This window comes from Centroberyx gerrardi, chromosome 23 (assembly GCF_048128805.1).
Source record: "Centroberyx gerrardi isolate f3 chromosome 23, fCenGer3.hap1.cur.20231027, whole genome shotgun sequence".
Lineage (NCBI taxonomy): Eukaryota > Metazoa > Chordata > Actinopteri > Beryciformes > Berycidae > Centroberyx > Centroberyx gerrardi.
This window is the reverse complement of record NC_136019.1, coordinates 7,559,772-7,583,551: the sequence shown is the minus strand read 5'-3', so window position 1 is coordinate 7,583,551 and position 23,780 is coordinate 7,559,772. Positions and strand designations below refer to the sequence as shown.

At 40.4% G+C, this 23,780-nt stretch overlaps 2 protein-coding genes across 2 annotated transcripts; both read left to right on the top strand.

Moving 5' to 3' along the window:
* Positions 1-3,239: 3,239 nt before the first annotated feature.
* On the top strand, positions 3,240-8,924 carry LOC144537870 (E3 ubiquitin/ISG15 ligase TRIM25-like). The gene is made up of 7 exons (XM_078281741.1): positions 3,240-3,494; positions 3,746-4,120; positions 4,313-4,408; positions 5,335-5,568; positions 7,014-7,173; positions 7,278-7,337; positions 7,458-8,924. Exons 1-7 carry the CDS (start codon positions 3,261-3,263, stop codon positions 7,973-7,975), a joined length of 1,677 nt encoding a protein of 558 aa, XP_078137867.1. The 5' UTR covers positions 3,240-3,260; the 3' UTR covers positions 7,976-8,924.
* Positions 8,925-13,261: 4,337 nt separating this feature from the next.
* Positions 13,262-18,487, top strand: LOC144537869 (tripartite motif-containing protein 16-like). The gene is made up of 7 exons (XM_078281740.1): positions 13,262-13,501; positions 13,753-14,127; positions 14,418-14,513; positions 15,440-15,673; positions 16,542-16,701; positions 16,806-16,865; positions 16,986-18,487. Exons 1-7 carry the CDS (start codon positions 13,262-13,264, stop codon positions 17,501-17,503), a joined length of 1,683 nt encoding a protein of 560 aa, XP_078137866.1. The 3' UTR covers positions 17,504-18,487.
* Positions 18,488-23,780: the final 5,293 nt, after the last annotated feature.

The window sequence follows — 23,780 nt, the reverse complement described above, 5'->3', positions numbered from 1 at the left end:
GCTACAACACACTACACATTATCCACTTCTGCACCAAGAATACTGTTGTCAGGACAGGAGATGATGCAGATGAAGATAATGAAGTCATGTTTGTCAGTTTCTCTCTGTCTTGGTCTCATGCAGTTTCTGTCCTTTATCTTTCGTAGGGCAAGTTGATGAAAAGTAAGTATATTATTTGATATCCTTGTCTTTTGTGGGGCCTGAGGCAGTCGCCTAGCTTTGCCTAACAACACCGTGACTGTATTGACTCTTAAAGAGACTTAAAGGGAAACCAGCCGTGATGAAGAGTCTGTCACTCTGCACTGATCTCTTCATTGACAGCATGGACGGTGAGTGAAGGTTTCTTCTTTCAGTCATAATCTGTCAACACTGAGCGCTAGACATTAATCTGACACACGCTGAACTTTACACATTTTGGTTTAAATCATATTTTTGATCCTCTATACAGCTGTGAATAATAATGTTCTCCAAACTCAGAACTGATGACTAAATTACTCCCAGAATGTTCTTTTCCACCATAAATCACTTTTGAAACATGCTTTTGTTGTTTGAAGATAATTACTGATGTCAAATGTAAGATAACAATTAGATCAGGCATTAATCAGTTTAGCATAATTATGCTTTAACTCACTTCTGCTCTGGGTAAAGATACAGCTGTAAAACTCCAGTCTGAAATGTAATTTAATTGCATTTCATTTCATTATAATAAATAGGCTTTGATTAATTTGTTAATTTGATCTTCATTTAACATGTTCATCCAGTTAAGGTCGAGCATTTCTTGTCCTTGGGAAACCTGGTCTAGACTGCAGCAGACACATTTAGACAGACAACAATAAAGCTTGACTAAAGAGTTTTGAGGGTTTTTTTCGGACCCGAGACCGTTTACGCCGAAAGTCTGTTTTCGGACTCGCTGCGGTCCAGAAAAGCGGGCTGTGGTTTGAATTAAAACGGGGGTCCGGGGTCCGCTTCATGCGCACTGCGGTGCAACCTGCTCCACTGTCGGGAAGAAGCTACAATATCTGATCAACCCTCTTCCTCCCTCTGCTGCTCCCATATAATAAACTGCAACATTAACTTTGTGGCGTGAGTGTGTGTGTGTGTTTAGCCTGCAGTCCATGGTGTTTGTCTGTGTTCCGTGTGTGTGTTCGTTCTAATATTTTTGGTTCAGCTTCTTTATTTCCTACAAATAAAAACTGCACTTCTGCATTGATTCAATAAAGTAATTAAACATTCACAATTAAAACGATTATTTGTTTAAATATAGGCCTAGTTGGTTTTACTTGGTTTTAGTAGTCATAAAATAACAACGTAAACCTGTATAAAATCGAAACCTTTTTTTTTCTTGTTTTTATTTTCCATACTTTTCATCCAATTTTTTTTATTTTTTATTTTTTAATTTCTAGGTGCTTTTACCTCATTTCCTACTTCTTTGTGTTTTGTTGTAGGTCTATTTGCAGCACTTTGTAAACATTGTTTTTAGAAAAGATATTTGCAAATAAAGTATATTATTTCTAATTTATTTTTTTAAAATATGGATAATTGTTAGATATTCTGATAGACCTGCTGTGTAGTAAATCTGTGTGACAGCAGCTGCTGGATCTGTAATTGAATACACCTGCTTTATGCTACCGCTAACAAGCTAGCAGAGCAAAAAAGAAAACAAAGTTTGTTCAGTTTGTGGTGGAAGAAAGATCAGCCTCCATCAAAATGTCAAACAGAACAAACAAATGAGCAGGAAAACCAGAACCAGGCTGAGCAGTGGGTGAGGTTACCTGCCTCATTTACCTAACACACACACACACACACACACACACACACAAACACACACACACTAAAATCCAGCAACACAATCAAAAGGCATAATACAAAACACATAACAAATCACCACAACTTAGATCCATACAGACCAACATCAGCTGATGAGACCAGATAAGGAGTCTGCTGATAGACTGCAGTGAAATGAATCGCTGGTTGGGATTGTGATGAGAAATATTAATGTTTCAACCTTCAATTTCTCATGTTTCCATGACAGCTGTGACAGTTTCCATCAGAACAGAAAGTGAAATGAGCAGACAATCCCAAAGTACAGTGTCAGCGTCTCTTTTTAGTTGAGAGTTTCCTAACAGTGTGCAGCTCTCAGGTCTCTCTGGTCCCTCACTGATGGTTTCATGTTATCAAAGATATTCAACATGAGAAAATATGAATCTGTCTGTCTTCACTAACATGTAGGATGATAACATGTTAAAAAATGTCTTCAATAGGGATTATTGACTAATGTGTACATAAAGCATTCTTTCTCTTACTGAGCCATATTTCACATTGTGTAATTTTTACTGCGACACCACAAATGAATCAAAACACTTCCAGAACCCAAGTGACAAGGTAAAGGAGCAAGAGACAGTATTACTGATATAGTAATTTATTCTCTTCTAGTGCTGAATACAAGCAGGATTGTCCTGATGGGGAAAACTGGAGCTGGGAGAAACAGCGCAGGAAACTCCATATTTAGAGAGACTGTGTTCCAGATAAGTGATTCTCCCAACTCTCAAACAAGTTCATGTCCAGCAGAGTCCAGATCTGTCGAGGGAAGAAGCTTTACTTTGATCGACACTCCTGGATTCTGTGACACAGCCAAGTCTGAGGAGCAGCTGAAGCCTGAGACAGTGAGGTGGATCACAGAGTGAGATTCACCTTTACTTTACGTAAGGCAGGTTCAGCTTTGTTCCAGACAACTTTACATGAGTTTGAGGTGTTGGAAGATGATGATTTCCCATTCTTTTTAATTTGATCTGTTTATTTCTACATTAAATGCTTATTGCTTTGTTACAAATGAATGATTCAACAATAAAACAGCTGATTGCTCACAAGTCTTGTCATGTCTCTCTTTTTTCATAAAACCATTAACACACACTGGTATTTATGCTGCAATCTTATATTAAGAGATCAGCAGAATGGGGTTTGTTGATCCATCACACATTGGAAACTGATAAGTGATTTCATAATAACAATAATATCATACTTTTTAAATCTCTGTAAGGAAAGTCTCTTTTTGCTTGCGTACTTAATTTAGTCTAAATTCTTTTTAGACAGGTTTTCCTTTATCCTGTTCATTCACTTTGTAACTTTCACCCAAAGATAAAGCTGCTCTTTAAAGCCCCGCCCCTCTGAGCAGAACCAGGAAGTCCAGCCCCTTCTTTCCCCAAGTCTTTTCAGAGAAAACGAAACTCTTCTCTGCCTGTGTGAAAGTGGTTGTCAGTAAAATGGCTGAACAGCAGCAGCATGCAGTTGTGCTGGACCAGGATCAGTTCTGCTGTTCAATCTGTCTGGACCTTCTAAAAGATCCAGTCACTCTCCACTGTGGACACAGTTACTGCAGAAGCTGTATTGAGGGTTGCTGGGACCAGGAGGAAGAGAAGGGAGTGTACAGCTGCCCTCAGTGCAGGGAGAGCTTCAGTCCCAGGCCTGTTCTTCGGAGGAACAACATGCTGGCTGAGGTGGGCTGGAAAAATAGTACTGGTAGGAGAAGTAGAGCTAGAAACAGTAGTAGTAGTGCTGCTGGAAACAGTAGCAGTGTTACTTTATTTATTCCACAGTGGGAATTGCTTCATCACTGTGGTCCATTAGTTTAACATTTAAAGGAGACATAGAAATGTGTTATTTCTCACTGTACTTTTGTCACACACCCCATGTATTCCACTTGTTGCTCGTCAGTGAATGACCTCTCCTCCTTTTCTTTTCCTCCCAGGTTGTGGAGAAGCTGAAGAAGACAGGCGGCCAACAGGCTTCTCCCTCTGCTGCTCTGGCCTGTGCCGGCCCAGCAGATGTGGCCTGTGATTTCTGCACCGGGACCAGACGCAACAAAGCCACTATGTCTTGCTTGGCGTGCGCGGCCTCTTACTGTGCAGCTCACCTCCAGCCTCACTACAGCGTTCCTGTGTTGCAGAAGCACAAGCTGGTCTCAGCCACGGCCCCGCTGCAGGAAAAGATGTGCTCTAAGCATGACAAGCTGATGGAGGTCTACTGTCGCACAGACCAGCAGTGTGTCTGCTATCTGTGCATCATAGATGAGCATCAGGGCCACAAAATTGTGTCAATTGCAGCAGAGAGAGCTGAGAGACAGGTAGGACCAGAATAACTTGTTGACAACATCTGTGGCTATAAAACATATTCATTGACAAAGAAATGTTTTCACGTTTTTGCTCTTTGGTTGAGCTACGACTCAAATGTCCAGTGTAACATTTATGGTGTTAGAAATACAACCAGCCACAGAGAAAACACTTCCTGATGCACCAATCCTAATATTGTCTTCCAGAAACAGCTGATTGTGAGTCAGCAGAAAGTCCAGGAGAGAGTCCAGGAGAGAGAGAGGGAGCTGAAGGAGCTGAGCCAGGCTGTGGAGGATCTCAAGGTGTGGAAATGGGAGCACAGTATATGATCCCATGTGTCTGCTAAAGGGCTCACAGCCATGTGGGCACGTCTCGTTAAAGACTTGGCATTCATTCATGGAATCAGTTCAGTGTAAAATGGCACTGAGGAAGGTCTGAATAGGAGCCAAATGTTTGCACAGGGCATTTTATCACCATTTACACTTTCAACATTACAGGCTGATGAATGGACTAATATAGAAGATCTCTAGTCCAGATTTGTATATTTGGGTCTTCAGCTGCAGTGTGCAAGCTTCTCTTTTTAACACTGTGTGAATTCTCTGGACTTCTGCTCCTGTCAAAGATGTTTCAGGCAGTATAATGGAGATAGTGTAAGTTTCTACATAGACACTACAGTAAATGTGCATCAGATCAGTGGTTCCTTTCCCCCTTTAATCCAGGTTCATTACTCTGAGGGACAATCAATCAATTTTAAATCAGTCTTATGAATGAGCAAATAATCACAGCCATTTGTAATCTCAAATTTGCCTTGTAACTTTTCAGTAAAGCTGCCATCTAATCGATTTCTTTTGGCTGCAAAAAAGATGTAGAATCATCTCAAAATCTGTCTGTTCTCATGTATTTTCTGTAAACGAGCATTAACTGTAGACTTTGGTGTTGAATGTAATGTTTTGCTTCATTGATCCCCATAGGGAAGTAGTGTTTTCTCTGTCCCCTCCACAGGGAGGTCAGAGGTCAGGCTCAGCTACAGAACAGTGCCACTAGAGCTGGTGGGGTTTCAGTGTCTTGTTCAGTCCCATTTCAGCAGGGTGGATGCTTGTCGACACGGGGGCTTGAACCCAAGCGGTCCAGCTGAGGACGGCGGTGTCTCTAACCGGCGGGCCGCCCTGCCGCCTTAAAAGAAGTGCACTTTGTAAAGCAGGCACCATGTGTGTGTTTGTACTAGCAGAGTTCTGCCCAGACCGCAGTGGAGGCCTGTGAGCTGATCTTCACTGAGCTGATCTGCTCCATCCAGAGGAGGCGCAGTGAGGTGAAGCAGCTGATCAGAGCCCAGGAGAAGACTGCAGTCGGTCAGGCTGAAGAACTGCTGCTGCAGCTGGAGGAGGAGATCGCCAAGCTGAGGAGGAGAGACACTGAACTGGAACAGCTGTCGCATGCTGACGACCACATCCGTTTCATTCAGGTAACACACACTTTTCAGTCTGAGTGGACTTTAACTCTTTAAAATGAATGTATTATTTTAAAGATAGTTTAATTGAATTGAATAATAACATTGAATAATCACAAAGTTTCCTGCAGTGCTTTATAGCCAAGACACATTCTGTCTTTACTGTAAAACCCCCAAACTCCTTTATTTGAGTTGATTTACATTTAGACCAAAGCAACGTTGAACAAATTGTCCAAAAGCGACATCTGCTGTCCAAAAGTGACATTGTAACAAATGATAAGCATATTATTTTGGGAGATCACATAGTTTGATCAAAGTTAATTGTTACAACTTAAAGGAAGATCCACCCCAAAACACTTTAACACTGTTACAAACAGTTATTGATGATTTATCTTGTATTTCTGGGCCCATTTTGTAGTTTAGTGGTTTATTTCTCTTATTCCTGTGACTTACTGGCCAAGTGTAGACAATGTGACATCAGGTCACGATATTTCCAGTTCAGCTACAATGGAGTTTGATAGCAGGAAAATGTTCAACACTCTAAAACATCAGCAGTAAACATCAGGTTTTGGTGTCAGTCCCTCAGAATCAAAGAGTGAGAGCTTCTTTCTAGATTCACAATTTTCGCCGACATTCAACAGTCATACAGGGAGAAATCCATCGTAGAAGAGGCAGAGAGACCAATTTACCAATTTGGTATTTTGTGCTGGTAGCAAATAATACTCTTAAATTATTTTCTTCATGCCATTGTGAACCTTGACTTTGTATTGCCTTCCTCCCTGCATTTACTGGTATAACGTTACTTTGTTTACCTTCAAGTAAACTGTTGTGAATTTGACATTTTAAAGACAATGCAAATTAATTTAATGGAGTTTATTCAGTCATGCAACAGTTATGCAGATAGAAAACATTGAGTGTGTATGTCATCAGAGGATTTTTCTATTGGCTGAGCTGGAAGAATGTTGCATGTTTTACATTTTGTTTAAAATATTCTATCCAATAATACCATACTTCTTCTTGATATTAATGTTATCTTTTGGCTCACTGGCCCACCAGGCCACCATGATTGTCTTTTTTTGAAAAACCTTCAATTAATCCTAATTTATTCAAGACATAATCTGATCTGCAGAAAAACATAAACAGCATTATTCCAGAAAGAAAACATTGTCATTCAAAGGAATTGACTTCACCTGCATTATTTATCATTACACACATATCATCCTTATCAGTATTTTGCTGTCTGTATTCTTTTCTTCTGGCCCACCATGATTATCTTTTTTGAAAAACATTCTAATAATCCTAATTTATTCAAAACACAGAATTGAACTCATAGCTGATATATAACAAAATATAAAAATCATTATTCCAGAAAGAAAAGATTGTCATTCAAAGGAACTGTGTGTGTGTGTGTGAGTGTGTGTGTGTGTGTGTGTGTGTCTTTCTTCCTGGTCTCTCTCCAGAGTTTCCAGTCTCTCTCCAGTCCCAGTGAATCTCCAGACTTGCCTAGTGTTGTTGTTGCTCCTCTACGTTACTTCAGAGATGTGAGTGACTCTGTGTCTGACCTGAGAGAGAAACTAGAGAGCATCCTGAAGGACACATGGCCCAGGATCTCTGCCACAGGTAGCTGACAGGAATAGAAATATCCATTCAGAGGAATGTAGTGGCTTTACACATGTCCAGTGCTATTTAGGAAGTGATGATTCTGTTTTGTTTCTTTATTCTAGTGTCTTCTGTAGATGTTTTACTGCCACCAGAGCCACAGACCAGAGAAGACTTTTTACGCTGTAAGGAAATGATATTTCACTCTGTACAATTCTACAACATATTAATGCATTAATAATTATCTGAATGGCAGTAGGTTGATATTAATACTCACTTTGGTTTCTGCTTTGCTCTTCTGACAGATTGCTGTCCTCTCACACTGGATGAGAACTCAGTCTACCAACGTCTCTCCCTGTCAGAAGACAACCGGAGGGTGACGGTGGTATCTAATAAGAAAGTTTATCCTGCTCACTCAGACAGGTTTACTAAGTTTTACCAAGTGTTGTGCAGAGAGGGTTTGTCTGGGCGATGTTATTGGGAGGTGGAGTGGAAGGCTAACACTCTGTCTGCAGCAGTTTCATACAAAGACATCAGCAGAACGTCAGTTGACTCACTTTTTGGACGTAATGACAAGTCCTGGAGTTTAGACTGCTCTCAACATGGTGACTCTTTCCAACACAATAATGTAGGAACAGAAGTGTCAGGCCGTCGTTCCTCCAGGGTCGGAGTGTACCTGGATTATGAGGCAGGTACTCTGTCCTTTTATAGCGTCTCTGACACGATGACCCTGCTCCACAAAGTCCACACCACTTTCACTCAGCCGCTCTATCCTGGGATTTATCTGGATAGAGACTTTGCAGAGCTGATCAAGTTATGGTAGTGAAGGAGCTGAATATCTGACATGACTTTTGTACTGCAAATCAGGTCACACTGATATATCGGTTTGTTGATATTGGACTGGCATTGGCCTTTCAATAAAAATTGGATATGGGCCTGTCAGTGTTGTTCACTGCTGATATGATGGAGGAGAGGATGTGATTTTACTCAACAGCTTCAGGGAGGCAGACTGTAAAACCTGTGATGAAACCTGCCTCACTCTGAATGAAGGAGCTGCTAACAAACCTAAAATAATTTAATGAACATGGCTTTCAATGGAGAGTTTTTAAGCTGTGGTCTAAAAGCTCTTTCAGAGGCTTTTCAATCCTGCCAGGAAAAAAAAAATCTCCGGAAAATGCTGAATCCTTGTAAGTTTTTTTATTTTATATTTTGGCATGAAAATGGTGAAACTTAAATACAGAATATCAGCACAAAATATTGATATCAGCAGCTTCAATACAAAAATATGGGTATCAGCCTTCAAAAACCCTATCAGTCAAATCCTAACTGTAAATAAATGATTAAAAATAGTTTATATGTTGAAAGAGCAGAACTGCCTTCAGAGACAAAGACTTGTTTGGGAAATGGTTTTCTTTCTCTTGTTCCATTTGACTTTCCCAGTCAAAGTAAACTGAATGTTTATTGGGACAAAATGGCCGCTGAAAAGTGTCTGAAGATGGGAGCAGTGACATGGAGTGAGAGCAAACGATAGTGAATTCAATACCTGCAGGCACTGGAAAATATTTCAGCCGAGCCAAAATCACTGTTACTCTGTTCTTACTGTTTTGTAGAGTCCACAGTGTTATTTAGTGAGACTCCATGTATGTTTCAAAGAAGGAGAAAGAAATCAAACTATTGAGACACATCATTTATTTTCACATTATGTCTAGTCTATGTAAAAGAAGATTTGTGCATAATGTAAGATGTCTAATTTAGAAAACAATTGAATAAATAAATGCATTGACTCACAGTTCATCCTTTCTGATTTTCATTAGTACATTAGCAGAACCTTTACGGGAAGATAAGTCTTAACAGGCTAAAGTGCATTGTTTATTATGGAAGATTTGATCTGCTTCATCAAAATAGAACAATAAAACAATAAAAAATCAAACCCAAATACAAAGAACAAACACTCCTTCACTCTCTCTCTTTATCTTTCTGAAATAAATTATTTTTACGTTCAGGTGTAGAAGGTGTAGGATGAGACCAGAGATTGTAAAACAGTCAAGTGTGTATGTGTGAATGAATGAATGAATAAATTAATGATTTTTTTTCATTTACGTGTCATGCCACTTAGGTAGCCCATCCCACATGGGATTACAAGACACCAGTATAATAAACAAAATTTCAGTTTGCTATATTATAGCTGTAGGCAATACTCAATTCATTACAGTAAGCACATTAAGTACATTAAATAAATGAAGTACATTCCGGTACTATAATACTCCTAATATGACAAGAACAAATATCTATGGAAAAGCAAAAAAAGAAATGTGTTAGGGGTGTGTTCAAGGAGAGCCAGGACCCAGATGCAGAATCGAACAAAAACAGTTTATTTTCAAAAGTAGAAAACTGGGACTAGAGTATCTACAAGAGATGCGCTGAGGAAACACTACGACAGGAGATCTTCACGAGAGCGAGGAGGCATGAGACACGAGCATGTGCGGGAATCATCTGGCACTGGGGAGAATTTGGAGCAGGCTTAAGAAGCCGGGCTGATTGCGGGATGAGAGACAGGTGTGCCTTGTGAGCCTCACTCCCGTGGAGATCGGCCCCGCCCCTCTGCATGTACCTGCTGAGGGAGAGGGAGAAAGGAAAAGGATTAGGTGGGCGGGCAAAACACAAAGAGCCAGATCATGACAAAATTAACAGCTTTTTCTAAATATTCAGCAATTAAAAAGGTTTTGTGTTCAAACAGCCAAGCCAGTATATCTGTTTCCTGCATAAGGAGTAGATCATTTTTTCCCTCCACTTTATTAAACTTCTTAAAAACAAAATTCTTAAATCGTGGTGATGTGAGCAATACAAAACAAAATGGATCTCATTTTCAATTTCATTCAGCTCACACAAATAACAAAGTCTCTCTTCCTCAACAGCACCCGCCCAACGACCTGTTTCAATATGCAGAGGGAGTATACCTGACCTAATCTGGGCACACAGACATCTTTTTTTCTCTGACAGGTTATACAGCACATAGTTCTCTGTACCAAATTCATGTTGAATTTCACAAAATGTCCCTAAGTTTTGGTTTACTCCTTACATTGGAAGCCCATTTCATTCCTGATTCAACAGACATTAATTCTTTAAACATGCTGATGTCAAGTTTTACGGTGTTGGTATACAAATCCTCACAGCCTAATCTCACACACAAACTATGTAGCTCCCTGGCCCATACCCCATTTGCTAGAATGTCCCAAAAAAAACACTCTTTTAGTTAGTCTGTTATCCCTCATCTCCAGTAACCTGCTCCACAGCCTCATCATACAGACACTCCAGCGCTCCTCGCAGGATTTCCACCCCATGTCACCAGAAATAGCTAGGATAGGTGCAAATTTGTGTGCACACCCAAAAAATATCTAAGGGCCCTACTCTGAATGTTTTCCACATGTGGGGCGATTCTCATATCCCCAAACCCCTGCTACATCATCTAGGATTGGACATACACAGGCTTGATAGAGTTTGGTGTATGTAGAGAAACCCATGTCTCTCAGCATCTCTGTTTCACCAATAACACCACCAAGAGCTCTGCTAGCTGACTCTGAGAGAAGTGTGGTACCTTTTACACAACTCATATATTCATCCAAGTATAATCCTATAGGTATTTGTAGTATTTTGTGTAATTCAATTTTTTCCCCCAAAATAAAATTGAAATTTTATTGTCATTTATACTCATTCTCCATGTATGATTTTCTATAGAGCACCTAAAGAATAAGAGCTATTTTCTTTTACATTCACAATAAAAATCCTAAAACATTCTAAATAAACATTTTGTCCATAGACAATAAATGGAACACCATTTTGAGTCCTATATAGTGCAACATGTTATTGCTGTTGTACAAAAACCTCCTATCAATATTTTAGGAATGAAGAAAAATAAGTTTACTTTTATACTGTTGACCATATACTTCTAAAATTCTACAATGGGCTATAAATGGGATATGAAACACTATTAGCCCATGAAAGACAACAAAAGCCTTCATTTCACACAAAACACAGTAAATCCCAAAGCTGGAATTACGAGGTTTTCATGCAACGACAATATGTGAAACCCACATTTAACAAAGCCTACCTGGTACAAAAATCAGCAACACACACAATCGTCATCAACAGTGTGTTATGCAACTGCAAGCATTAAGATCTGTGTAACAAAGAGTAGAAAAATTAATCTAAAATAATTACTAAACATTACGGCCGGGAACAAGCCAGCAAGTGCATGGCTAGCTAACTAGCATTAGCTCAACATGCAACCAAAAGTGCTACTCGTGGATAAAGTTACCATTCTTGCACATAAATGTCTGTAACTTTCCAATTACATGCTAGTAGTGCTTACAGTCAAAATACATGCTACTGAAGGTTGCAAAAACAATTTTAAAGCATTAAACATACAAATATTGGTTGCAACATTGCTCACGTGTACCCACCTCCAGCTTGGAAGTATTTTTCTTTGCTGAGGCACGTACGGTGCGCGAGAAGGAACCCTATCTATGCAGTTGCGCTTTTAACCCACCAGGTGGCTCTAAAACTACCGTATACATATGTAAGACAAGCATATCAATTTTGTAGAAATTCATAATAGAGGTTATTTCTAACTCTGTTACACTCTCATTCTTAGACTATAGCGTTAACACTCAAAAGAGGATTTTCATAGTCTGACTTAATCTGTATGCACACCATGTTTTGTATATATTATCTTTATTTATTTATTTTTCTTATCTTTTTCGTTTGTTTTTTATGCAGTCTATATATGCCCTTTGGAATGCACAATTTATTGAATTAGTACTGCTTTTCTGTGTGTGTATGTTAGTATGTACTGTATGTTAGTATGTATGTTAGTATGTATGTGTATGTTAACCTTGGATGGGTTGTGGGGTGGGAATGGGGAGGTGGGTTAGAATAGAAGAGATTACTTGTAACTCTGTACCTGTTCATTAAAATGAAAAAATCTAAATAAAGTTTAGAAAGAAAAAATGTGTCTCTTTTCTTTTTAGTCAGATTTTTCTGTATCTTGTATATTTAGGCGGCCCGGCCCATAAGCCTGGAAGCCTATTGTTGTTGTACGTTTTCTTTCTTTCTTTCTCACTAAAACTGCCTTCTCATGAACGGAAATGCGTGAATCTTTGCAGACAATAACAGTCTAGACCAGACAAGAACAATACTGTATGAGTATACTGTAATATGGAGACAACTGGCCTAATGGTGGCGCTACAGTAACAGTTCACATTTTAATCTTCAAGTCATAAAAAATCAGCAATTTGTGCTACAAGCCTGAAACTCTCTGAGGTTGTTGACTCAGTGGAGAGGAAACTGTTCACTGCATTTTTTCAGAAACTGTAAAACTAATTAACTCTTATAACTTTTGTACCAAAATTTCCAAAATTGGAGAATTTTCAAATGTCTATATTTTTGTAATATTTGACTAATCTTAGTAAAAGTTATTTTCAAAAATTGTGTATATAAAGTGCCTTGATTTTAAGAATTGGATGAAAATTCTTGTATGGCATATGGCATATTTATTGTCTTCTAGTGCTGAAAACACGGAGGATTGTCCTGATGGGGAAAACTGGAGCTGGGAGAAGCAGCGCAGGAAACTCCATATTTAGAGAGACTGTGTTCCAGATAAGTGATTCTCCCAACTCTCAAACAAGTTTCTGTCAAGCAGAGTCCAGATCTGTCGAGGGAAGAAGCTTTACTTTGATCGACACTCCTGGATTCTGTGACACAGCCAAGTCTGAGGAGCAGCTGAAGCCCGAGACAGTGAGGTGGATCACAGAGTGAGATCACGATAAGTGATTTCATAATAACAATAATATCATACTTTTTAAAACTCTGTAAGGAAAGTCTCTTTTTGCTTGCTTACTTAATTTGCTTACTTACTTTATTTAGTCTCAATTCTTTTTAGTGGTTTTCTGTATACTTTACATTCACTTTACAACTTTCACCCAAAGATACAGCTGCTCTTTAAAGCCCCGCCCCTCTGAGCAGAACCAGGAAGTCCAGCCCCTTCTTTCCCCAAGTCTTTTCAGAGAAAACGAAACTCTTCTCTGCCTGTGTGAAAGTGGTTGTCAGTAAAATGGCTGAACAGCAGCAGCAGCAGCATGGAGTTGTGCTGGACCAGGATCAGTTCTGTTGTTCAATCTGTCTGGACCTGCTAAAAGATCCAGTTGCTCTCTTATGTGGACACAGTTACTGCAGAAGCTGTATTGAGGGTTGCTGGGACCAGGAGGAAGAGAAGGGAGTGTACAGCTGCCCTCAGTGCAGGGAGAGCTTCAGTCCCAGGCCTGTTCTTCAGAGGAACAACATGCTGGCTGAGGTGGGCTGGAAAAATAGTACTGGTAGGAGAAGTAGAGCTAGAAACAGTAGTAGTAGTGCTGCTGGAAACAGTAGCAGTGTTACTTTATTTATTCCACAGTGGGAATTGCTTCATCACTGTGGTCCATTAGTTTAACATTTAAAGGAGACATAGAAATGTGTTATTTCTCACTGTACTTTTGTCACACACCCCATGTATTCCACTTGTTGCTCGTCAGTGAATGACCTCTCCTCCTTTTCTTTTCCTCCCAGGTTGTGGAGAAGCTGAAGAAGACAGGCGGCCAACAGGCTTCTCCCTCTGCTGCTCTGGCCTGTGCCGGCCCAGCGGATGTGGCCTGTGATTTCTGCACCGGGACCAGACGCAACAAAGCCACTATGTCTTGCTTGGTGTGCACGGCCTCTTACTGTGCAGCTCACCTCCAGCCTCACTACAGCGTTCCTGTGTTGCAGAAGCACAAGCTGGTCTCAGCCACGGCCCCGCTGCAGGAAAAGATGTGCTCTAAGCATGACAAGCTGATGGAGGTCTACTGTCGCACAGACCAGCAGTTTGTCTGCTATCTGTGCACCATAGATGAGCATAAGAGCCACAATACAGTGTCAATTGCAGCAGAGAGAGCTGAGAGACAGGTAGGACCAGAATAACTTGTTGATAACTAATGAACAGGAGGAAGCAAAATGAGATAAAATGCAGACTGCAGCCTGTTTGTTTTTGAGTCAAACACAGTCACACATCATTCATTTATCATTCTGAGTCCAATTCTTTCCTTGTAAAAAGTCCAGAGATTACTCTGTAGTTCCAGAGATCAAAGAACATCTGTGGCCATAAAATATAATTCATTGACATTTATGGTGTTAGAAATACAACCAGCCACAGAGAAAACACTTCCTGATGCACCAATCCTAATATTGTCTTCCAGAAACAGCTGATTGTGAGTCAGCAGAAAGTCCAGCAGAGAGTCCAGGAGAGAGAGAGGGAGCTGAAGGAGCTGAGCCAGGCTGTGGAGGATCTCAAGGTGTGGAAATGGGAGCACAGTATATGATCCCATGTGTCTGCTAAAGGGCTCACAGCCATGTGGGCACGTCTCGTTAAAGACTTGGCATTCATTAATGGAATCAGTTCAGTGTAAAATGGCACTGAGGAAGGTCTGAATAGGAGCCAAATGTTTGCACAGGGCATTTTATCACCATTTACACTTTCAACATTACAGGCTGATGAATGGACTAATATAGAAGATCTCTAGTCCAGATTTGTATATTTGGGTCTTCAGCTGCAGTGTGCAAGCTTCTCTTTTTAACACTGTGTGAATTCTCTGGACTTCTGCTCCTGTCAAAGACGTTTCAGGCAGTATAATGGAGATAGTGTAAGTTTCTACATAGACACTACAATAAATGTGCATCAGATCAGTGGTTCCTTTCCCCCTTTAATCCAGGTTCGTTACTCTGAGGGACAATCAATCAATTTTAAATCAGTCTTATGAATGAGCAAATAATCACAGCCATTTTTAATCACAAATTTGCCTTGTAACTTTTCAGTAAAGCTGCCATCTAATCTATTTCTTTTGGCTGCAAAAAATATGTAGAATAGTCTCAAAACCTGTCTGTTCTCATGTGTTTTCTGTAAACAAGCATTAACTGTAGACTTTGGTGTTGAATGTAATGTTTTGCTTCATTGATCCCCGTAGGGAAGTAGTGTTTTCTCTGTCCCCTCCACAGGGAGGTCAGAGGTCAGGCTCAGCTACAGAACAGTGCCACTAGAGCTGGTGGGGTTTCAGTGTCTTGTTCAGTCCCATTTCAGCAGGGTGGATGCTTGTCGACGCGGGGGCTTGAACCCAAGCGGTCCAGCTGAGGACGGCGGTGTCTCTAACCGGCGGGCCGCCCTGCCGCCTTAAAAGAAGTGCACTTTGTAAAGCAGGCACCATGTGTGTGTTTGTACTAGCAGAGTTCTGCCCAGACCGCAGTGGAGGCCTGTGAGCTGATCTTCACTGAGCTGATCTGCTCCATCCAGAGGAGGCGCAGTGAGGTGAAGCAGCTGATCAGAGCCCAGGAGAAGACTGCAGTCGGTCAGGCTGAAGAACTGCTGCTGCAGCTGGAGGAGGAGATCGCCAAGCTGAGGAGGAGAGACACTGAACTGGAACAGCTGTCGCATGCTGACGACCACATCCGTTTCATTCAGGTAACACACACTTTTCAGTCTGAGTGGACTTTAACTCTTTAAAATGAATGTATTATTTTAAAGATAGTTTAATTGAATTGAATAATAACATTGAATAATCACAAAGTTTCCTGCAGTGCTTTATAGCCAAGACACACTCTGTCTTTACTGTAAAACCCCCAAACTCCTTTATTTGAGTTGATTTACATTTAGACCAAAGCAATGTTGAACAAATTGTCCAAAAGCGACATCTTCTGTCCAAAAGTGACATTGTAACAAATGATAAGCATATTATTTTGGGAGATCACATAGTTTGAACAAAGTTAATTGTTACAACTTAAAGGAAGATCCACCCCAAAACACTTTAACACTGTTACAAACAGTTATTGATGATTTATCTTGTGTATTTGGGCTAATTTTGTAGTTTAGTGGTTTATTTCTCTTATTCCTGTGAATTACTGGCCAAGTGTAGACAATGTGACATCAGGTCACGATATTTCCAGTTCAGCTACAATGGAGTTTGACAGCAGGAAAATGTTCAACACTCTAAAACATCAGCAGTAAACATCAGGTTTTGGTGTCAGTCCCTTAAAATCAAAGAGTGAGAGCTTCTTTCTAGATTCACAATTTTCATTTTTGTCTTTTTTGAAAAACATTCAATTAATCCTAATTTATTCAAAACACAGAACTGAACTCATAGCTGATATGTAGCAAAATATAAACAGCATTATGAAAGAAAAAACTTTTTTTACTTCAACTACATTCTTTATCATGACACACATCATCCTTATCAGTGTTTTGCTGTCTGTATCCTTTTCTTCTACTTTTGTGTGTGTGTGTGTGTGTGTGTGTGTGTGTGTGTGTGTGTGTCTTCCTGGTCTCTCTCCAGAGTTTCCAGTCTCTCTCCAGTCCCAGTGAATCTCCAGACTTGCCTAGTGTTGTTGTTGCTCCTCTACGTTACTTCAGAGATGTGAGTGACTCTGTGTCTGACCTGAGAGAGAAACTAGAGAGCATCCTGAAGGACACATGGCCCAGGATCTCTGCCACAGGTAGCTGACAGGAATAGAAATATCCATTCAGAGGAATGTAGTGGCTTTACACATGTCCAGTGCTATTTAGGAAGTGATGATTCTGTTTTGTTTCTTTATTCTAGTTTCTTCTGTAGATGTTTTACTGCCACCAGAGCCACAGACCAGAGAAGACTTTTTACGCTGTAAGGAAATGATATTTCACTCTGTACAATTCTACAACATATTAATGCATTAATAATTATCTGAATGGCAGTAGGTTGATATTAATACTCACTTTGGTTTCTGCTTTGCTCTTCTGACAGATTGCTGTCCTCTCACACTGGATGAGAACTCAGTCTTCCGATGCCTCTCCCTGTCAGAAGACAACCGGAGGGTGACGGCTGTATCTAATGAGAAACGTTATCCTGCTCACTCAGACAGGTTTACTTGGTTTTACCAAGTGTTGTGCAGAGAGGGTTTGTCTGGGCGATGTTATTGGGAGGTGGAGTGGAAGGGTCGCACTCTGTTTGCAGCAGTTTCATACAAAGACATCAGCAGAACGTCAGGTGACTCACTTTTTGGAAGTAATGACAAGTCCTGGAGTTTAGTTCACTCTCAACGTGGTGACTCTTTCCAACACAATAAAGTAAAAACAAAAGTGTCAGGCCGTCGTTCCTCCAGGGTCGGAGTGTACCTGGATTATGGGGCAGGTACTCTGTCCTTTTATAGCGTCTCTGACACGATGACCCTGCTCCACAAAGTCCACACCACTTTCACTCAGCCGCTCCATCCTGGGATTTATCTGTATGGAGAGTTTGCAGAGCTGATCAAGTTATGGTAGTGAAGGAGCTGAATATCTAACATGACTTTTGTACTGCAAATCAGGTCAGACTGATTTATTGGTTTGCTGGCATTGGACTGACATTGGCCTTTCAATAAAAATTGGATATTGGCCTGTCAGTGTTGTTCACTGCTGATATGATGGAGGAGAGGATGTGATTTTACTCAACAGCTTCAGGGAGGCAGACTGTAAAACCTGTGATGAAACCTGCCTCACTCTGAATGAAGGAGCTGCTCACTGACCTAAAATAATTTAATTAACATGGCTTTCACTGGAGAGTTTTTAAGCTATTGTCTAAAAGCTCTTTCAGAGGCTTTTCAATCCGCCAAGAAAAAAACAAATCCACAGAAAATGCTCAATCCTTGTCATTTTTTTTTATTTTTATTTTTATTTTTTTGGCGTGAAAATGGTGAAACTTAAATACAGAATATCAGCACAAAATATTGATATCAGCAGTTTCAATACAAAAATATGGGTATCAGTATCAGCCTTCAAAAACCCTATCAGTCAATACCTAACTGTAAATAAATGATTAAAAATAGTTAATATGTTGAAAGAGCAGAACTGCCTTCAGAGACAAAGACTTGTTTGGGAAATGGTTTTCTTTCTCTTGTTCCATTTGACTTTCCCAGTCAAAGTAAACTGAATGTTTATTGGGACAAAATGGCCGCTGAAAAGTGTCTGAAGATGGGAGCAGTGACATCGAGTGGGAGCAAACGATAGTGAATTCAATACCTGCAGGTACTGGAAAATATTTCAGCCGAGCCAAAATCACTGTTACTCTGTTCTTACTGTTTTGTAGAGTCCACAGTGTTATTTAGTGAGACTCCATGTATGTTTCAAAGAAGGAGAAAGAAATCAAACTATTGAGGCACATCATTTATTTTCACATTATGTCTCGTCTATGTAAAAGAGGATTTGTGCATTTTGTAAGATGTCTAATTTAGAAAACAATTGAATAAATAAATGCATTGACTCACAGTTCATCATTTCTGATTTTCATTAGTACATTAGCAGAACCTTTATGGGAAGATAAGTCTTAACAGGCTAAAGTGCATTGTTTATTATGGAAGATTTTATCTGGTTTATTTTTCTGAACTGATGCTGAATGAAAACATCTTCATCAAAATAGAACAATAAAACAATAAAAAATCAAACCCAAATACAAAGAACAAACACTCCTTCACTCTCTCTATTTATCTTTCTGAAATAAATTATTTTTACGTTCAGGTGTAAAAGGTGTAGGATGAGACCAGAGATTGTAAAACAGTCAAGTGTGTGTGTGTGAATGAATGAATGAATAAATTAATGATTTTTTTTCATTTACGTGTCATGCCACTTAGGTGGCCCATCCCACATGGGATTACAAGACACCAGTAAAATAAACAAAATTTCAGTTTGCTATATTATAGCTGTAAACAATACTCAGTTCATTACAGTAAGCACATTAAGTACATTAAGTAAATGAAGTACATTCCGGTACTATAATACTCCTAATATGACAAGAACAAATATCTATGGAAAAGAAAAAAAAGAAATGAACAGCTTTTTCTAAATATTCAGCAATTAAAAAGGTTTTGTGTTCAAACAGCCAAGCCAGTATATCTGTTTCCTGCATAAGGAGTAGATCATTTTTCACCTCCACTTTATTAAACTTCTTAAAAACTAAATTCTTAAATCGTGGTGATGTGAGTAATACAAAACAAAATGGATTTCATTTTCAATTTCATTCAGCTCACACAAATAACAAAGTCTCTCTTCCTCAACAGCACCCGCCCAACGACCTGTTTCAATATGCAGAGGGAGTATACCTGACCTAATCTGGGCACACAGACATCTTTTTTTCTCTGACAGGTTATACAGCACATAGTTCTCCGTACCAAATTCATGTTGAATTTCACAAAATGTCCTAAGTTTTGGTTCACTCCTTACATTGGAAGCCCATTTTATTCCTGATTCAACAGACATTAATTCTTTAAACATGCTGATGTCAAGTTTTACGGTGTTGGTATACAAATCCTCACAGCCTAATCTCACACACAAACTATGTAGCTCCCTGGCCCATACCCCATTTGCTAGAATGTCCCAAAAAAACACTCTTTTAGTTAGTCTGTTATCCCTCATCTCCAGTAACCTGCTCCACAGCCTCATCATACAGACACTCCAGCGCTCCTCGCAGGATTTCCACCCCATGTCACCAGAAATAGCTAGGATAGGTGCAAATTTGTGTGCACACCCAAAAAATATCTAAGAGCCCTACTCTGAATGTTTTCCACATGTGGGGCGATTCTCATATCCCCAAACCCCTGCTACATCATCTAGGATTGGACATACACAGGCTTGATAGAGTTTGGTGTATGTAGAGAAACCCATGTCTCTCAGCATCTCTGTTTCACCAATAACACCACCAAGAGCTCTGCTAGCTGACTCTGAGAGAAGTGTGGTACTTTTTACACAACTCATATATTCATCCAAGTATAATCCTATAGGTATTTGTAGTATTTTGTGTAATTCAACTTTTCCACCCCCAAAATAAAATTGAAATTTTATTGTCATTTATACTCATTCTCCATTTACTGCATCACACCTTAGCACATAACAACATTTTTTGCAGATCCTCCTCTGACTCAGCCAGCAGAATAATATCATCAGCATACTGACATTTTCACCTCCGCACTGTACTCCACATTCTAGTGACTTAATCTCATTAGCAAACTCATTTATATACACAGCAAAAAGAGTGGGTGACAAAGCATCGCCCTGTTTGACCCCTGAAGGCGTGTGTGTGTGTGTTTTATGTGTAATTCAACATGAAACAGATGGGGGACACATGGGGGGGAAAGAAAGAACCAGAAGAAGAAGAAGAAAGTACAACATCTACAACATCTTGTCAGTCTTCCTCTCTCTCTCTCTCGGTGTCTTGGGTAATGTGACACTTGTTGGATCTCTTTAGAGGAATTCTCTTGTTGCTTGCCTGCTCCACAGGGAGGTCAGAGGTCACGGTCAGATACAGAGCAGCAGCCCTGTAGCTGATAGGGATTCACTGTGTTGCTGTGACGCTGCGTAGTGAACACTGAACAGCGTCTGACACTTCAGCAGGGCGGATGCTTGAAGCGAGCTCCTCTGGTTGAAGGACGGTCTCTTTCGGCGCTCGGCCTCCCTGCCGCCCGTCCTGTTAGAATAGAGTGCTGAAGGCCGCCGTTTCTTCTTCATGTTGAGATATTTTAGGCCCTCGCTCCTCCGGGGTCGGGCTCTACCTGGATCACAAGGCACCGACTCTTTCCTTTAGCGGGGAGAGCTGAGAGAAATACCACTGTGGAGTCTCAGCCCAGAATGATGGTTCAGTTGGGCTTCAGCACCACGGACAGCGCCCTCTCCCACACTGGAGAACAGTGGGCAGAGTGTGGGAGGGCTGATACCTTCCTGCCCTCATGTGGCAGGGATGGATAGAGCACAGCTGCGGCAGATCAGCAATCAGCGATCGACCTACTTCAGCCAGCTGCTCCACTCATTCAGGGGGAGGAAGGTGGTTTCTGACGGAGAGCAAACGGATTCTCCAAGACGGATAGACAAGACAGATTTACGATTGAAGGACATCTGGATAAACAGACTTGTGCTGTGTTGACCTCTGCTTGTTTCCTCAATGAGAAAGTGTGTGTGCCCCGGCCGAACGACCCAGTAGGAACGGACCTGACAGCGAGATTTGGACTACGGACCATCGGCATCGTGAGCCGGTTCCCCCGGACCAGTTACCCTCACTTACCCTCTCTGCTGTGTGTTCCCAGGCCAGAGTTCCCTCCTCCTCCCGAGTTCAGCCACCACTACCGGACTGGGAGAAACCACACTGGAGTTCCAGCATCCTACCTCCACCACACTTGTAAAAATAAAGAACTATATAATTTTAGCACCTGCAAATCTGTGTCTTGAGAGTCATTTCACCACAGGTATTGTACTTCTCCCTGAGCTATTTGTCACACCACGTTCAAAAGATAAAACAAAATGATGTTTTAACTAATTTGGCCTTGAAGACAGAATTTAGGTGAAACCAGTCGTAAAACAGAAAAAGGACTGAACTGTATAAACTGTGTCCCAATCACAGCAATATTTGTCATCTCTTTATTTACCTTGACTGTACTTCCTCACTTAAAATATATTAAGTTAATGCACTAGACTATTTAGTATGATTTTCATTAGCCAGTATTGCTACAATCTTAATTTAGCCTCTACCTTTTTAGTCAGTTTCCTGTATCTTGTATATTTAGGCGGCCGGGCCCATTGGCCTGGAAGCCTATTGTTGTTTAATGTCTTCTTTCTTTCTGTTAAAACTGCCTTCTCATGAATGAAAATGCATGAAACTTTGGTGACAAGAACAAAACTAGGTGTACTGTAATATGGAGACAACTGGCCTAATGGTGGCGCTATAGAGTAACAGTTTAAAATTTTAAACTTTAACAAATCACAAAAAATCATCAATTTATCCTACAAGCCTGAAACTCTCTGAGGTTGTTGGCTCAGTGGAGAGGAAACTGTTGTTCACTGCAACAAAATTAAAGGTGAATGACACCCTGGTCCAGGAAAACCGGGGTATGTCACTCAGGGTATGTACCCCGGACCAGGAAGCCTGGGGTACGTCACTCGGGGTGCTTCAGTCACTGGCCTTTATGCTTTGTCGGCCTCTGTCTTTCTGGAGGCACACACAGACACACACACACACACACACACACACACAGAGAAACAGAGGCGAGACAGGTTTGCAACACAACAGTAACACAGCAGGGTTACAGCTTGTCGTCCTTCCAGATCACAGGTCTCTGGGTAGAGGAGTGTACGGCTGTCTTTCCTCCTGTCCTCTCCCTCTCCTCCAACACCTGTTCTGTATCCAGAGAGAGTCTGATTGCTGGTTGGGGTCAGCTGGGTTTCCTCCAGGTTACAGTGAGCTGGCAGTGGATGTATCATTACCAACTCCCATCCCCAACTGACGCCGGCTCCGCCCTGCTCTCTGGCTCCCTCTGCTGGCGGTTAGGTGGCAGTGGAGGGGGGAGACACCACAGTGTGTGTGTGTGTGTGTTGTGCCTTGTGCCGTTTGAGCATTTAAATAAATTGCGTTGCTTTTCATTACATGGTGCTTTTCTTCTCTGAAAAAACAAACCTTTATTCCTTTGATTAGATCCAACCTGAGTGTACAGAAACAATTAGATTACAATTAGTTTTAGGTTGTTTTTTTTGTTTTTTCACAAGAGATACAATAATGATCACCAATGATAGATTTGTATCCAATTGTTTGAAGTAGTTCTGAAATACAATGAATAATAGATATTATAGGCTTAATATTGTTTCCAAGTGTTCCCAAGTACAAGTGACAGCAATGGGGTCTGAAAGACTGAATCAAATATCATTTTTACATTATCTATTCATCAAACAGTATCACTTGATAACAGAATTCTATACAACATTTATTTTAGTGACTGTTATAAAGATGAGACAGTGGAAAATGTCTACAGTGTTTAGATACAGAGACCTTATGAAAGGGAGTGAAACTGAAAAGGTGGCACTTGCCATACCTAAGCCTGAGTCCAAGATTGAACTTTGAGTTGTTTTCTTCCATCATTATATTAGAGAGCACAGGTCAGGCCAGAAATCTATTGGGAAGCCATATCTAAAACTAAATCACATGGAGGGGCACCCTTGGGTGTCCAGTGTTCCCTCTAAGTGTGTGTTTCTGGAGGATAGTTTGGTGTCCTAGAGCAGATAGTTTATCACACTGACCACATGATCACATCTTGTCAGTCGGTTTGGACGTTTTCTTGGCAAATAATAATGGATGAAGGATTCAAATGTCCATATTTCCTTAATACTTTGACTAATCTCAGTAAAAGTTATTTTCAAAAATGAGTTTCAGAATTTTATCTTCAAAATTGAATTCACGACAATTTGAATTTTGCCTTTATTGTCATGCAAGCCTTCACTCAGTGGCAGGGCCATGGGCTGTCCAGTGGGTGGCAACAGTTAGTGGCTATAGCCAAAATGCAGTTATGATAGACTGAGGCAATATGTTCATCAATGAGTTGAGCCAATAAATATTAGATTTAGTAATCATTTGATAGTCATACTTTGTCACAAGTTGCTGTATTCCCAGTATGATCTTATTCTACTGCATATCATTTTTATTTCTAATGATAGGTAATATGGTAATAGTTCATTGTATGATGCCTACTGATTACTCATACTACTATGCTAATCTTTCATGCCAATAGATTAATGATGATGCAGCCTGTTG

Bases quoted from the DNA above. Each gene is read 5' to 3' on its own strand.
- LOC144537870 (XM_078281741.1), top strand. From the start codon at position 3,261: ATGGCTGAACAGCAGCAGCATGCAGTTGTGCTGGACCAGGATCAGTTC. The intron at 3,495-3,745 runs GTGGGCTGGAAA...TTTTCCTCCCAG, and splicing joins GGAACAACATGCTGGCTGAG to GTTGTGGAGAAGCTGAAGAA. The intron at 7,338-7,457 runs GTAAGGAAATGA...CTCTTCTGACAG, and splicing joins CAGAGAAGACTTTTTACGCT to ATTGCTGTCCTCTCACACTG.
- LOC144537869 (XM_078281740.1), top strand. From the start codon at position 13,262: ATGGCTGAACAGCAGCAGCAGCAGCATGGAGTTGTGCTGGACCAGGAT. The intron at 14,128-14,417 runs GTAGGACCAGAA...ATTGTCTTCCAG, and splicing joins CAGAGAGAGCTGAGAGACAG to AAACAGCTGATTGTGAGTCA. The intron at 14,514-15,439 runs GTGTGGAAATGG...TTGTACTAGCAG, and splicing joins AGGCTGTGGAGGATCTCAAG to AGTTCTGCCCAGACCGCAGT.